The sequence below is a fragment of the Eublepharis macularius genome, chromosome 5 (assembly GCF_028583425.1).
Source record: "Eublepharis macularius isolate TG4126 chromosome 5, MPM_Emac_v1.0, whole genome shotgun sequence".
In the NCBI taxonomy this organism is placed as follows: domain Eukaryota; kingdom Metazoa; phylum Chordata; class Lepidosauria; order Squamata; family Eublepharidae; genus Eublepharis; species Eublepharis macularius.
The window spans coordinates 86,209,199-86,224,947 of NC_072794.1; the positions used below are offsets into that span (position 1 = coordinate 86,209,199).

At 38.7% G+C, this 15,749-nt stretch overlaps 1 protein-coding gene across 1 annotated transcript in view; it reads right to left on the reverse strand.

Moving 5' to 3' along the window:
• PODN (podocan) overlaps window positions 1-7,838 on the reverse strand; it is a 55,947-nt gene extending 48,109 nt beyond the window's left edge. Inside the window, exons 1-3 of the mRNA XM_054981657.1 lie at window positions 7,799-7,838; window positions 4,776-5,044; window positions 3,062-3,155 (exon numbers count right to left, since the gene is read on the reverse strand). Coding sequence (XP_054837632.1) covers window positions 3,062-3,155; window positions 4,776-5,039 — 358 coding nt within the window. The 5' untranslated portion in view covers window positions 5,040-5,044; window positions 7,799-7,838. The remainder of the gene's footprint in view (window positions 1-3,061; window positions 3,156-4,775; window positions 5,045-7,798) is intronic.
• Between the last annotated feature and the right edge of the window lie 7,911 nt (window positions 7,839-15,749).

Sequence of the window (15,749 nt, forward strand, 5' to 3'; positions counted from 1 at the left end):
TTCACTGAACCTTATGGATGGAGGAGCAACATTGCTTGTGCTATGTCAGCTCCTGACTGTCACACATTCAGCTAAAGGCCTGAATTAAGCCTAAATATGTATAATTGTCAGGGCTCATTTCGAGGGGGAACGCACTGGAATGCAGTTCCGGTAGTTCCCCAAAGAGGTTACATGTCAGGTAGCCCTGCCTACCTGACTCGGCCATTTTGGGCCCCTTTCGGCCGGGATTGAGGCCGAAACAGCCCGGATCGGACTTCTGATGGGTGGTGGATCACTCGCCTTCTCATCAGTGGCCTGATCCTGACCATTTTGGACCCCTTTTCAGCCATTTTCAGCCCCCTTTTGCCATTTTGGGCCCAATTTTGGCCCTGAATGGCCAGGATTGGGTCCAAAACAGCCAGAATAGGTGATGTCAGAGGTGTGTGGCATATGCAAATCAGTTATACTAATTACACACTTCTGGTGATGGCAAGAGGCGTGGCATATGCTAATGATTTATGCTAATGAGTTATCCTCCAGCTCTTTTTCTACGAAATGACCCCTGATAATTGTTTGTGCATCTTGGGAAGCTTCTATAATTCCTTTCATCCAAATTTTTCCCCATATTTTGGAATTCCAGATTACCTCTTTTTTTCCCCCAAAGTGAAACTGATACATTTGGAATTGTTCTTTGTTCTCCTTTCCATTTCAAAGTTTTTCTACAGAATGCTGCGCTTGCATAATTTGTTCCTTTTCCTTCTTTGAGTCATACACCCCACACACATTATCAATATGCATATGAACATGGATTAAACACCTCAAACAAGAAATCTTAATGTGTTAAAGAATATGGCCATACCAAGATTCCTTTTGTGTAATGTTTACCACTGAACAGGAGCAAATGTAATGAAGTAATATGCCACACAAAAAGAATCTTGATGCAAATGTAACCCCTGTGAGCTAACTGGCTTAGCCTCGTAAGGCAGAATCAATAGCTAGAGCCAGGTAGCTGAGGAAGAAGCTGGTTGCTGGGGAACTTGATAACAATTAATGTGCTTTTATCACTTTGAATAAAGTAATCAGAAATGCTGTGTGTGAACAATAGTGACTACAAGTAGTGTATGTGTGTTGTGTTTGGTTGGTGTTATTACTGGGATTTTATTGTTCTTGCAGGGCTGTAATTCCCCCCAAAGAGGACAAAAGCCTGGATTTCAGTTTCTTCATAATTGGAAGGACTGTGGCAAAGGACTTTATCACTTGGTGGGATCCGACAAGTTGAACTCGCTTACCTTGAGTGGTTTCCAAAGACGTTGTTGGCTGAAAGTTTCTGTTTTTGTAGTGCTTATGATTTGGTTAAAGCAAAGAAAAAATAGTGGTATTGTTCTAACTGTTAAAAGGTTTGGTGAAAAAGAAAAAATTTCTCAACTTAAAATTGTGTGAAAGTGTCCTTCCTAAATTAGTCCCATAGAACCCATACAATAGAGGTTACACAATCATATGTGGAGGGGAGACAGGAATGAACTGAAGGAACAGAAAAGTGTAATAAATGACATGGGTCGCTTCCACATAGCCTTAAAAAAAAGGAACTTCTCTGTTCCGAAGCTGAGTCTTCCCAACCCACTTTCATAACTCACCTCCCATACGCAGCGTCCTCATGCGTTTCTTGTGTGTGTTCATAGCGGAAGGAAAAAAGGTCCCAAAACAGAAATCACGTTCTTTCTGCACCTCATCACAAATGACATTGGTGCAGTCCCACCCAACTTTCCTTTTTTTTTTTGTGCATACAGGATTGTGTTATATCGTTGTCCTGTCTTTCAGTATCGGTAGAAACTGGGCATGCGTAGTACTTCATTCTCTACTGTTGATTTCCCAAGGTTTAAAATGCAAAAGTGTTTAATAAATATGCGAACAGTAGAGTAGCGCAACCGCACGATTTCATATCCTATTATATAAAAGGAAAACCATGTTCCCTAGCACTCACTCCTTATCCCTGCGGAGGCACAGTACGCAGGGATAAGAAGCGAGTGAGGGGCAAAATGGTTTGCCTCTCAGTGGCCTCCTTGGGGCCTCCAGAGGCCTGGAAGAGCTCAGCACAGGCTGCGGGTGTGGTGGTGAGGCCCTCCCAACGTCCCACAGCAGTGGTGCTCTCCACAGTTTCTGTGGGGTCTTGGGAGGGCCAGGCACAAGTCAAGTGGTGGCTGAGGGATCAGAGGAGGAGGGAACCCCTGCTCTCTTCCCCATCCCTCTTTTGACTGATGCCATGGGGAGAGGCGCGGGGGTGGGGGGAAGCGCAGCTAGGAGCTGTTATATTTTCCAAAACAACAGGCTTTAATGCTAGTTTGAAATAAAATCAGAAATGGCATTCTGTTCCCAATGTTGTTCCTAAATTTAGGCAAGACTGCATCGTAATAGCACAAGGACCATCTTAAAAAGTAAAAAAAAGGGTGGGGGACTTTTATGATCGCACATGCGAGTCAGACATTTGTGTGGGAGGGGTAATAGCAAGAGGAGGGGTTGGAGATTTGTGGGAGGGCACTTCAAAAATGCAAAAAAGCCTCCAGATGCATTTATACGTTAGATAATCGCACGAAAAAAGCGGCATCAAAAATGAAAACGGAACAAAACAAGCTTCACAAAAAATGCTCAAAGCCCGGGATCATGATGATCTGCTCGCGCATGGGAGACGATGATGTATGTAATGAGTGAGATAACCCGCCAAAGTTCCATTAGCAGGCTATCTCATTAAGGAGATGTGGAAGCGATCGTGATTAAATTCCAAAATTAGTTTAAAAACTCCTAATTCAATCAGAATTCAGGAGGAGAAGAATAAAAGAATGGAATGGGGGAGTCTCTTTTCTTTCCTATGCAATTTCCTAGAGTTCTCCATGCAATTGGGATCCCTGCACAGATGTAAAATTTATTCTAACCTTCAAATCAATGTGTGTAGGTCACAACAAGCAGTATGCAAACCTGCTCCCCCCTTCCCATAGGCTTAATGAACATAGGCTTTTGTCTATAATAAGCTCATCTGTGTCAGCTTTTTATCTGTACTCTGACATTATCCTGGGCATTCTCAGCTTACCTTTAGAAGTGAGCCTGTTGTTTTGTAAGTTGAGAGTTTCAAGACTGTAAAGACGTGCAAGCTCTTCTGGAAAAATTTCTTCTATCTGGTTGTTCTGGAAGAAGAGAGAAAATTGATCAGCAGCTAAAGTATTTAAGAGGACTTGCAGTTAAAACAAAAGGGCACTTTCAAGAATCTTCACCTTGCTGTGAATGACAAGAATGCTTATCTCTTGAGTGAGCTTGTAGGGCCCAGTGTTCAGTTTCCTGCCCTACTGATCTTGTATAGGATGCTGCAACAGCTGCTTTGGGGGCAAAAGCCTTTGCTTGTACTGCAATAAATAGAGAACCCAAGACAGAATTAGGCAAGGCCACATGGGTGGGATCAAAAGAGCTACTGTAAATGTACACAAATGTTGGGCATACCAAATATAACTTTGTACATTGTCCACTCCTTTCAAACAGGAGTTACCCATATCCTATCACAAATTGAGAGGTTTGCCAGAGAAGAGGTGATATTTTGGGTCCCTTAGAGCCAAATGACATTTGTGGTCAACTGCAAGTTCCCCATATTCAGCAGCACCATAAGGAGCCAGTTTTGGTCAGGAGTCTGCAGTGCAGGAAGGAGGGACTTCTCTTGTGCTATTTTCCCAACCTGAAATGGTGCCCCTACAGTGCTTTTTCAGGGAGCTACCACTGGAATATGGCTGCCAGGTAGGGTTGCCAGGTCCTCTTACCTTCCTGGCTGGAGAGGGGAGACCCAGCTCTTACCTTTGTTGATCACCGTGCTCAGGTGAGTGGCAGCAGGGGTCAGAGGCTGGGACCGAGTGATCCCTTGCCCCCATTGGGGGACCTGGCAGCTCTACTGCCAGGCCCTATTGGGAATTTGGGTAAATATCACATTTAGTTTGGCCTTTAAACACAAACTAGTTATGAAGTTCTTTTGATCCAGGCCATAATGGACTTGAGTTTTAAATTATAAAGTTAGATTTTTTAAAAAATACAGAATTCTGTGTCTATACTTATCATAGTTCACCTTGGGTGTGAGGGGAAAATACACTAGAAGTGTCTTAGCTCACACTGCTCTCTTGCAGTGTGTAATGTTCCCTAAGGGAAATTTATAAGTGCACAGGAGTAAACTTTGATGCTAGTGTGACTGTGGTTGGGCTGCTTGCATGTTAACCATGCAGTGCTCTCAATCAACAAACAATATTATTGAGTAAATCACTAGGTCAAAAAGGAAGGGAGCAACTAACTATATTTCTGTGGGGTCTTTCTTGATGCTAATTCTAAGAGACAGCTTTTGGAAGCTGAATTCAGTACCTTCAGGGACAAAGCCAGCAGGATCCTCGGGACCAGGATATAAGCTGAGACATAGCAGCATAAGAAAAAAATTAAATCTATGGTGCCATGTTTGTCTAAAAATATATATTAGCATTCTACATATCTCCTTTCTTTCTTTGACCATCAATCCAAAATTGCACATCTCTGATTTAGAACTGCACATCTTGCGTAGAGCACTACATTAGGAAGCCTCATTTTTCTTCTATAAAGAGATTGTCAATGAACATTTTATATAATGCCTGTCTTGATAAGCCTGCCATTGGCTATGCATTTCAATGGGGTAACTCTTCTTATGATTGCACTGTAAATCATTTGGCTACTACTACTACTACTAGGCAACAGTGGGCTTAAGGCAACAAGTAATTTGTTGTCTATATTTTGTTTCACTCTACCTGCAAGGAAAGGTGGTTTGTCAATTCTGGTACATCAATGGGAAACTCTTTCAGAGAAAATCCTCCACAATCCACAATCCCTTCTGGAAGGCAGCTACATTTTTTAGGGCAATCTGGAACCAAGGAATTGCTTTCTGGGTTGAGCATTTCAGATGAATTTTCTGGAAACTCATTGCTGTCTTCATCCTTCTGACCTTGAATCCTGCTAGAGCCAAGTACCAACAGCCATAACACAGGAAATTGGATGATGAACTTTGAGTACATTTCCACTGAAACCAAGGGAAAATACCATGAGTTGGGGATCACCAACTTTTTTTACACTAAAACTTGGCATAACCTCCACAATAGTACAAAATTAATATACTACAAAAATATAGTACAATATATAGTACAAAATTAATATAATATATTAAAAGCAGGCCTCAGGCACTGCTCTCAACCATTAAATAGCATAGTGGTTTAACCTCTCAGATGCAGGTTTATCTCTTTTTTTTTAAAGATTTTTTTTTTAATTAGCTATATTAACTAACAATACAGAGGGAAAGAAAGGGGGCAGGGGAAGGAAAGAAAAAAAACAGCAACATATAACAACACTACACTACACATAATGCTTTCCCTTCATACTGCCATTATTAAAGAATTAAAACTTTGTATGATATTGATGGAGTGGTTGACCTTGCAAAATACAAATTACAATTCAAATTAAGTCTTCCTCCCCCCCCCTGGGCCTCGGACGCAATTCTCTCTGAGCAACTGCAGCCGCAGTGCTTGTTCCCTCCCCCCCCCCTCTTCAGACTTCGCCTTTTCTTCTTGCTTGGTGTCTTGCTGAAATTCTTGATTTTTGTCCTCAAAATCCCTTAGTTGATCTTCTGATGTTATCTTGTAAGCTTGATCTTTGTAACTGAACCAAATACCTTCCGGAAATAGCCATTTGTACTTTATTCCACGTTCCCTCAGAAGAGCTGCGAGCTTTTTATACTTAAATCTTCTTTTCCGAACTAAAAATGGGACGTCCTTCAGTATCTTGACTTTATTACCCAGAAAGTCCAGATCCGCATTGTATGAGTTGTATAGGATAGTGTCTCGGATCCTTTTAGATGAAAAATCGAAGATGATCTCGCGAGGCAGCTGACGCTTCGTAGATGCAGGTTTATCTCAATGAAGAAACAGGCTCAGTTTCTTCCCTTTCACTACAGATAGGGTAACCTGATGCAAAACAGGACTGGGCTTCTCTGCTTTAGTAGTTGTATAGAGAGGGAATTTGGCAGATGTAGCTTTTCTTATCTCTGCAGCACTGCAATTTGGCAAGCTGTGCCCTCTTCTGCACCATTATTTATTAAATAAAATATACATAACCTACCTTTCCTGTGTAGCCCAAGGCACATTAAAAACATGCCCATAGGCCACATAATTCAGTTGAAATAACATAAATATATATTTAAATGTCAACAAGACTTTCCAAAGAAAGCTTCCTGGCTGCCAGCTGAATGTTAACGGAGACCATGTGACTATGAGTCAGATGTGAGGAAAAGACACATTTTCAAATGAGCGTTCCTAATTTTTTTTTTAATACCTTGCTTTTCTCCCCAATAGGGACCCAAGGGGACTTACAATACTGTTCTCCTCTCTTCCATTTTTTCCTCCCAACAAGGTGAGGTAAATTAGGCTAAGGGACAGTGACTGGCCCAACGTCACCCAGTAAGCTATCAGTATAAATGAGAATTGAATATCAGGCTGGAACTCTGGACATACTTGCTAAGTCAGTCCCATTGAAATGAATATGCTTCAGAACGGGACATGAGTACGATTTTTTATTTTTTTGCTAATCGTTAATATTGTTGTGATTCACTCCAAACTACACAGTCAGTACGTGGCAGAGAAAGGCAGTTAACTCAGGCCTCTTGAAGCAGACAGTGCTCCACATCACAAGTGTTTTCTCCAAAGAGCAATATAAGATTTTAGGCTGGCTCCAGTTTCCAAAACCACACTGAAGTTGTTTGTTGTCCAAAATCCGTCTTTGAGTTAACTCCCTTCCAAAAACTGCAACACCAACATGCTGCATATCTGAGATACAGCATGGATCCTATTTGTTTTTGTAATTGAATGTCTATAAAGGTCTAAAGGTTTATATTTCTTACCATGTCTGATGAAGGTATGGTATAGACATTGCAAAATAGAATAATCTCCAGTGAAAGTAGATGTAATTTGTCAGCATATAAATTGTAAGGCTGAATAAAGATAAACATGGGGACAGGGTTTTGTTTTGGTTTTCACCTATTCCATTATTTTGCAAAGTAACAAGACTCATATGGTACTGACATCAATCTGCCTTTTCCCTGCTCTGGAGTTTTTTATTTGTCCTCCAATATCACAGAAACATATTTAGGATACAGAACCTTCTGTTTGCTTCAACTGAGCAGATAGTAAAACTGGGCAGAAGTTTATAATTCTTTTTCAGTTCAAACAAGATCTTAAGGTTTTGGGTTTCTTTTAATCCCAGCTCTCACGTAAAATGCCTCTTCTAAAAACTGTTGTCTCACTTTGGCCTCACCTCAAGTCTATACAAAGATCCCCCTACTATTTGGCTGTGATCCTGAGACACCCAACTAAGTAGGAGAAACGTATAAGATTTCTTCTGTTGTAAGCAGCAACAATGTTTTGGTTTTGTTTCAGGGTCCAAAACAGCAGCCTCAGACTGCCAATCCCTGAATCCCCAGCACCATGAGAACAATTAAGTTCCATGCTTAGCAGAATCTGGACCTTTCAAAAATTGCCAAAAATATTTATCCAGAAAAGACAATTAAACATGCACAGGCTATAGATAATGATTCCAATGCCTACAGCTTTCTTTATTTCAGGACAGTAAAATAGCTTACATTTTTTTTGTGCAGCATGAGCAGGTTATGGATTTCTGTGTGTGTGCATAATGAGTTTTCAAACTGCCACAGCTAAAATCAAAGCAGCTGTTCACTGTCCTTCAACTATCATACTATTAGAGAATAAAACTGCTGAAACAAACTCACCTCTGCTTAGTTGATAGAGATGAAAATATCTGGAGAAAAATGTTTCCTTTGTCCCCCCCCCCCCCCGCCCCAAAGTTCCCTTGGCTCACGCCATGTCAATTACACACTCCCGGCACCAAACACTTTCCCCCTTTCCCAAGTCAGATCCTTTCCAGATGTGATCAGCAAAACTAGAAGGGGGGGGGGTGAGTGAGAAGTAGGCAACCCTCTCTCCCAAAGAGAATTTCCTGTCCTTTCCTATGCAGAGAGGAATTTTCCAAAGTCACCATATGGGAAAATGTAAGTGAACAGAGTGGAAGGGATAGGGGGATGGGGGAGAGAGAGAAAAGTAAAAAAGTTATGAAGTTAATAGCTTGGGCAAATAACTTCCAGTCATTTTGATTTGCATAGTCTATGAGAACAAGGAATATGAAAGAGTACAGTAACCGATACTCTGCTGATGCAGCAGTGTGGCTGATAGTCCTCCCACATGCACCGTTTAATTTTGCCTACAAATTCCTGGATGCCAATTTTAGTTACCTTCCTATGAGATTTCCTTGGCTTTTCTGAATTCCCGCCTTTTCTCATGCTTTTTCAGCTCGCCAAAAGGTCTTTATGATGCACCAGAAAAACTTCAGGCAAGCTGAAATTCCACTCAAGAGCTGAACATTCCTTCTACTTCTTTCAGCATTGTTTTGATGGCATGGAGTAATCACTAATGTATATGCCATCTTCATGTTCTTTTTCAGGTAAATGCTGAACTTCCCAGGTGCAACTTGATTAGCTCTTGTCAGACCATCATTTCCAAATGTCCTAAAGAGGAGAGTATTTTTTTTTAATTAGGAGTGAATTACTTTGGTAAGAATGGCATGCACTAAAGAAGTCACAGTTTACATAAATGCCCCTGTAGTGACCTATATGGTACCTGTAAGAAATAAGCAGGCGACCTCTTCCCTGGTGTACTTGCTGGGCATCAAAAATTCTCCAGGTCCTTTTCAGTTCCACTAGAACATGTGAATCTAAAATGCTGCTGTTTCCTCCTTCCCCTGCACCCCATCTTGGCTTCCTTTCCTTGGAACAGAGCCACTTTTGGACCATGAGCTATTCCCAGAAGCCAATGAAGGAAGTGTGCACTTGAACTGAATAAACTGGCTGCTTTATACAAAATGATTTGGGTCTAAGTTTTATTCTGCACTCCCCACCTTCAGCCTCTACAGTCTGCACTTTGTGACCCCAAGGACCACACACAACAATGCCATAAGAAAACAGTACTTTTTCTGGCCCAGAAAAGTGCTGTGATTTCAGAGGATGAAAGAACTTTTTATATTTTTTATTTCTGGTATGTTGCTTTTTTAAAACCAGATTATGGGAAAGGACAGAAAGCTGGACTCAAATAAAAAACCTGCTCATACTTCTTTTTTAATTTCAGGAGCATATATCAAAGAAGACAAGACATGGAAACAATGCCCTTAGTCTTTGGTCTTCACTTTAAAAGTTATTCTCAGACTTGTTGAACCCAAGCATTCCTTAATCAACCTCTTCTGGTACTCTCCTGCCAATATAACACCAGCCATCTGTCTGTGGGACTGGCAGGGTGTGTGGCAATTTTTAAACATAGTCCACTGCTGTCCATGAGAAGCAGAAGGCAAAAGGGACACTGAAGATTTAGTAAGAGGGCTTCCCTTTTCCCCTTATCACATTCTTACTATAAGCCATATTCTTTTCCCCAGCTTCCTGTCATCACACAACTACTTGAGTAGGTAGGCGGGTTGTGGGAAGATGACTGCCACCTTGAAACTCGTAGGTTGTTTGACTGTCTCATGTGCAGATACTCAACACCTGGGTGTGACCAGGGGAAAATAACATAGTGCTTATATACCACTCTTCTAAACAGATTAGTATCCCACTCAGATCGGTAAACAAAGTCAGGTTTGTTATTATCCCCACAATACAGATGTGGAGCTGGGGCTGAGAGTCTCTCTACATGAAACATCTGACACATGAAGAACACATATTGGGAAATGCAATTTTAGCCAGGAAGGGTAGTTTAAAAAGACATAGCCAGCAAGGCAAAGGCTTTTCTATACACTGGGCTGTGTATAGGGGCTGTGAAATGCCAGAAGTGAAACTTCAGCCCTTTATAACTTCTCCAGGACCAATCCCGGCTCTGGAAGGCAATTCTAGCCCATTTCCATTCCTCACTGCCCTCTGGTTGTGATCCCACACCATTTTAGACTGGAGAGGTGAAATTGACATAGCTTTCAGGAAGGAAAGATGAAATTGGAGAAGAATTTTTCTTTTTTAAACTATAAACAGTAATATAAAAGCTATAAACAATAAACATAAAAAATAAACACAATATTCTAAAAAAAGCACACACACTAACAATACATATAAACATAAAATAACAAGAGAAAGAAAAATAAATTAAAACTAAACTACAAATCGAGTTCCGATTTTCTCTGCAACAAATATACATCATTTTCAAAGTCTCACTTATTCGATGTTAAACATAAGAGCCCTCTTTTTGCTATTGTTCATGATTCTTAATCCATAAATCCAGATGTTATCATCATTATTATCTATTTCATGTAAAAAGTCTATAAATGGTTTCCATTCAGTCAAAAATCTAACTGTCTTTTCTCTAATCAGTGAACTAAGTTTTGCAATTGACACAAACTCCACAATTTCTCCATTGTAGGCAATGTTGGAGTTTTCCATTTTTGTGCATAGAGTACTCTTGCTGCCATGATCAAATATAAAAACAAAGTTCCAAAACTTCTTTCCAACTGGCCGTCCATCATTCCCAACAAAAAAGTCTCTGGTTTCAACTGTATTTTAATCTTCAAAATATTCTGAATCAGTGGTTTTATCCACAACCAGAAACTCTTTGCATATGTGCAAAGAGTGTCCACCACATATGATAAAACGTCCCTTCTTGTTTAGCACATTTCCAACATAGATTTGAAGCATCCTTGTACATTCTAGCCAATTTTTCAGGAGATATACCAACAATAAATCATCTTATAAAAATTTTCCTTAATACTAGAGCTTAATGTAAATTTCAACCCCTTTGTCCACATATTTTCCCATTGCTCTATTAATATGTCATAGCCACAATTGTTTGCCCATTTAATCATACATTCTTTTACTTGCTCTTCTTCTGTCTCAAACCTCAACAAAAGTTTGTACATTTTAGAAATAACATGTTCATCATTTGTAAAGAGGGCAATATCAAATTCAGTTTTAGATTGCTCAAAGTCATAATGTCTCTTGTCAAGTTTAAATCTCTCTGAGATTTGCATATAAGAAAACTATTGGCAAACATGCCCTTCTGCTGCTAAATCCTCTCTTGATTTAATTTTAACTTGACCTTTAGAAAATTCCAACAGGTCATGATAAGTTAAATATTTAATTGGACTCACCATTTCCCTTCTAAAATGAGCTTCTTGCGATGATAACCAGAGAGGAATTTTCGAACAAAACCTAAGTTTGTATTTATTCCATATTCTCAAAATGGCATGTCTTACATAATGATTATTAAACTCTGCATTGACCTTAGGTTTGTCATAGATACCCATGCCACCCAAATCTTAAGCTGTGCCCTTCAAAGTCCAATAGTCTTCTATTTTTTAACAAAATCCATTCCTTCATCCAAACCAGACAGTTAGCTGCAAAATATAGTCTCAAATCTGGTAGACCCAAACTTCCTCTTTCCTTTGCATCCTGTAGAACGTTAAATTTAACCCTTGGTTTTTTGCCTTGCCATATAAATCTCGATATATCCTTCTGCCATTGCTTAAATGGTGCTTCAGTTGTCAATACTAGAATTGACTGAAATAGGAATAACATTCTAGGTAAAAGATTCATTTTAATAGTAGCTATTCTTCCCAACAATGATAATTGAATGTTACCCCACCTTAACATATCCCTTTTAATTTCATTCCAAGTTTTAATATAATTATTTTGGAATAACATACAGTTCATATTTGACAAAGTAATACCCAAGTATTTAATCTTTTTCTCAATTTTAAACCCTATTTTGCTCTCCAATTTAATTTGATCCTGTATTTTCATATTTTTAGTAAACACTTTAGTCTTCTGCTTATTAACCTTAAAACCAGCCACTACACCAAATTCTTTCAGTTTTGACATTAAGGTTTCAGTTCCCTTTAAGGGGTCCTCCAAAATCAGCACCAGATCATCCGCAAAGGCTCTTAACTTGTAAGTCTCCTGTTTCATCTTTAAACCTCCAATTCTCTCATCTTGTCTTATGTCCCTGTTCAGGACTTTAAGCATCAATCTAAATAACAAGGATGACAATGGGCAACCTTGTCTTCTACCTCTTCGTATTCCACATGGTTTAGTTAACTCCCTATTAACGACTATCCGTGCTGACTGGGATGTATAAATCGATTTGGTCCATTTTATAAAATTGTTTCCAAAACTCCATATCTTCCAAGATCTTAAACAGAAATTTCCAATTTAAATTTTCAAGGGCCTTCTCGGAGTCTAAGAAGATCAAAGTCGTTTGTCTTTTATTATGTTTTTCCAGGTACTCTAGAATATACAATACTATTCTTATATTGTCTCTTAGGAAGAAATCCACTTTGGTCTTCATGAATAATGTCCTGTAGAATATTTGTAAGTCTTCCAACCAATATCGCTGCGAACAGCTTATAGTCATTATTTAATAATGATATTGGCCTATAGTTTCTTGTCAATGTCTGGTCTTGTCCATCTTTTGGTATAAGTGTTATGTTGGCTTCCTTCCACGTCTCAGGCATTTTATCTCCCTCTAAGATAGTGTTCATCATCTTTTGTAAAGGCTGCAAAAGTTCATTCTCAAAACACTTATAGTAACTACTTGGGAGTCCATCTGGTCCCGGCACTTTTCCCAACTTAACTCTTTTTTATAGCATCTCCTACTTCTCTTACTTTTATAGGTCCATTCATAATTTGTTGTTCCGTAATCTTAGGTAACTTCTGGTTATTAATATATTCATCTATTTTCTCCAGTGATGCGTCACAATTCTTATATAAATTTGCATAATATCAATAGAATGCCTTTTGTATATCTGAAGTACCTGTTAATATCGTGTCTGCCTCTTGTATTTTCAATATCATTCTCTTTTCTCTCTCCTTTCCCAGTTTGTATACCAACCATTTCCCCAGCTTTTTTGCATACTCAAATGTTCTTTGTTTGGCATAATTCAATTTTATTTCCATTTCTCTTGATATTAACATTGATAGTTGTTGTAAGATCTTAATATGTTGCAAAATGTTTGTATATCCAAGAGCTCTCTTTAATTCTTCCTCTTTACTCTCTATCGCCTCCAGAATATGTTGCTTTTTTTCTTGATTCTTTTTCTTCAGTTGACCATTATGTTGGATTAAATAACCTCTAATAAAGGCTTTATTTGCATCCCAGACCACTCTCATGTCTGTACCTCTATTTATATTTAATTCAAAAAAAGTCTTTTAGTATATTTTTACAGTCTTTAATAATCCCTTCATTTTGTAACACAGCTTCATTTAATCTCCACCTAAGCCATAGCTACAGGATTATGATCTGAAAAAGTCTTGGGTAAGACCTCTATTTTAATTACCCTAATAGTGATGTCCGTTGATGTCAAAATCATATCTATTCTTAAAAAGATCTATGTCTTTCTGAAAAAAATTATACTCTCTTGCATTACCATTTTTCTGTCTCCACAAATCAATCAAACCCAAATTGTCCATTAAATCAAAAAAAGTTTTGGGCAATTTACACTAGAGAGTCTTAATGTGTTTCTCAGAGCACCTATCTATCTTCGGGTCAATCACTCTGTTCCAGCCCCCCATCAGGCAACAATTTTCATATGCTAACTCTGTTAAACAGTCCCCATTTTTTTTTGTAAAATCCAACTTTTTTCTCATTCAGAGCATAGAGACCCACCACCAACATTTTTGACTCCTGTAAGTCAATTTCTACTGCCGTATATTTTCCATGCTCATTGCTCAGTATGAGTGTGGTCTGATATACAAAACAATTCCATTCTACTTTTTAGAATCTGCTGCTATTCTTCACCCAGTACTTAATAGGTTAGAAATTTTATATCTTACGTTCTAATATGGATTTCTTGCAAACAAATCATATCATGTTTTAGGTTCTTCAAACAGTGAAATATTTTCTTCAGTTTTGGGGCTGAATCTGCCCCATTAATGTTTCATGTTAAAGCTTTTGTAATCCATAAAGCCATCAGATGTTTAAAGCTAATAAAATGGGAGAAAAAATCAAAAGGATATGTATGGGAAAATAGTAAAAATGGAATTAAATACAAGCCCCCATTTCCTCCTCCTTGCTCTGCTCCAGTTGTTGCCCTGTTGATGCTTCTGTTGAACTTTTTGTCAAAGTGTCATCCAAATTTCTGTATTCAGTGCATAAAATCTCTGGCTTTATGCACCAAGTTCAGCCTAAATCTTTGTCTTTCAAATGTAAAAATCACACCCTCTGGAGTATTCCATCAAAAAGCAATATTTTTCTGTTTTAATTTTCTGTCAGGAAGCTGTAATCCTTTTGTTTGCACAAAAATCGAATAGGAATTTCTTTTAGAACAATAATCTGGGTACCACCAATTGTTAATTTTGTGTTATAATGCTGTTGTAAAATTTGCTCCTTCACCCTTCTTCTTAGAAAATAGACCAGTACATCCCTTGGGACCTTCCTTGTTTTAGCAAATTTAGAGTTAATTCTGTATACTTTGTCAATTTCCATTTGCATTGCTTCCTTATCCCAACCCAAATACTCTGCTTAGGCTGTAGTCATTTTGTCTTCGATGTCCTCACCTTCTTCTTCTGGAATGGATCTAAACCTCAAAGCAAATTCTTTTTCTCACATTTCTGACAGAGCAAAATTATCCAATTGTTTTTCTATCTGTATGTCATGAGAATCTACTTTGGTCTCTATTACTTTGACCTTCTCATTGAATTGGTTCACTTCTGCAGAAACTTGTTTCATAGATTGGTCTAATTCTTGAACTTGCTCTGTCATTTGATCTCTTAGTGCAACAATCCTTTCATCTATTCGTTTCTCAAGAGAGTCCATTTTGCCCCCAAGTTCTTCCCCAACTCATTCATCTTATCAGCCACTTGCTAGAAATATTTCCAAAACTTCCATTTCCAGAAAATCTAGAGATCCACTTGCAGTCTTTTTTGTGGTAATCATAATTTATAAATATTTTGTCATTGCCAGAAGGTGCCCAAAGGTGGCAGCATGTGTCTAAAAGTCCCTAGCCAGGAAGTTTCTCTCTTTCGCTATAGCAACCATATCTCTTCTGCTCTTAATTTAACCCGTTAGTCCTGTTACCATAGCAACCAAAGTAAACATTCAGAGAGCTCAAGGTCAAATCTTCCAGCATCTCTTATCTTCTTTAGTCAAAACAACAGAAATTCCATTACTTCACTTTTTTAAAAAAATGAGCAGTATTTTTAATCCCAAACACACTTTCCCCCAGAAATGTCCAAATCCACATTTATAAATCTTTGAAGAAGAATTCAATATTTAGACTTTTTACTTTCGAGGTCCATAAATTTTCCAAGAAGTTGGAAAAAGATTTATTCAAGCATCTTTTTGTAGCCTCCTGAAAAAATGCTCTCTCGCCAAAGGATGTTATCTCATTGTCTTGGAGAAAATCTCTTAGTTCTTAAATTAATTATTCTCTTCTAACACCAAGAAGTGAGGAGTGGAAAGCTTAACGTCCTTTAATAGGCTCCAGCACAGCTCTGAGTAGAGATGGCTCCCCCCGATTCCAACTGCTTAAGGCAGGGACCTGACCACTGAAACCTCCCTCTCATCAATAAACTCCCCCCCCCGAAAGAATCTTAGGAATGCACATGGGATAAACTCATGACCTGTCCCTCTGGTTGTGATCCCACACGGTTTTAGACTGGAGAGGTGAAACTGATAGAGCCTTCAGGCAGACAAAGATGA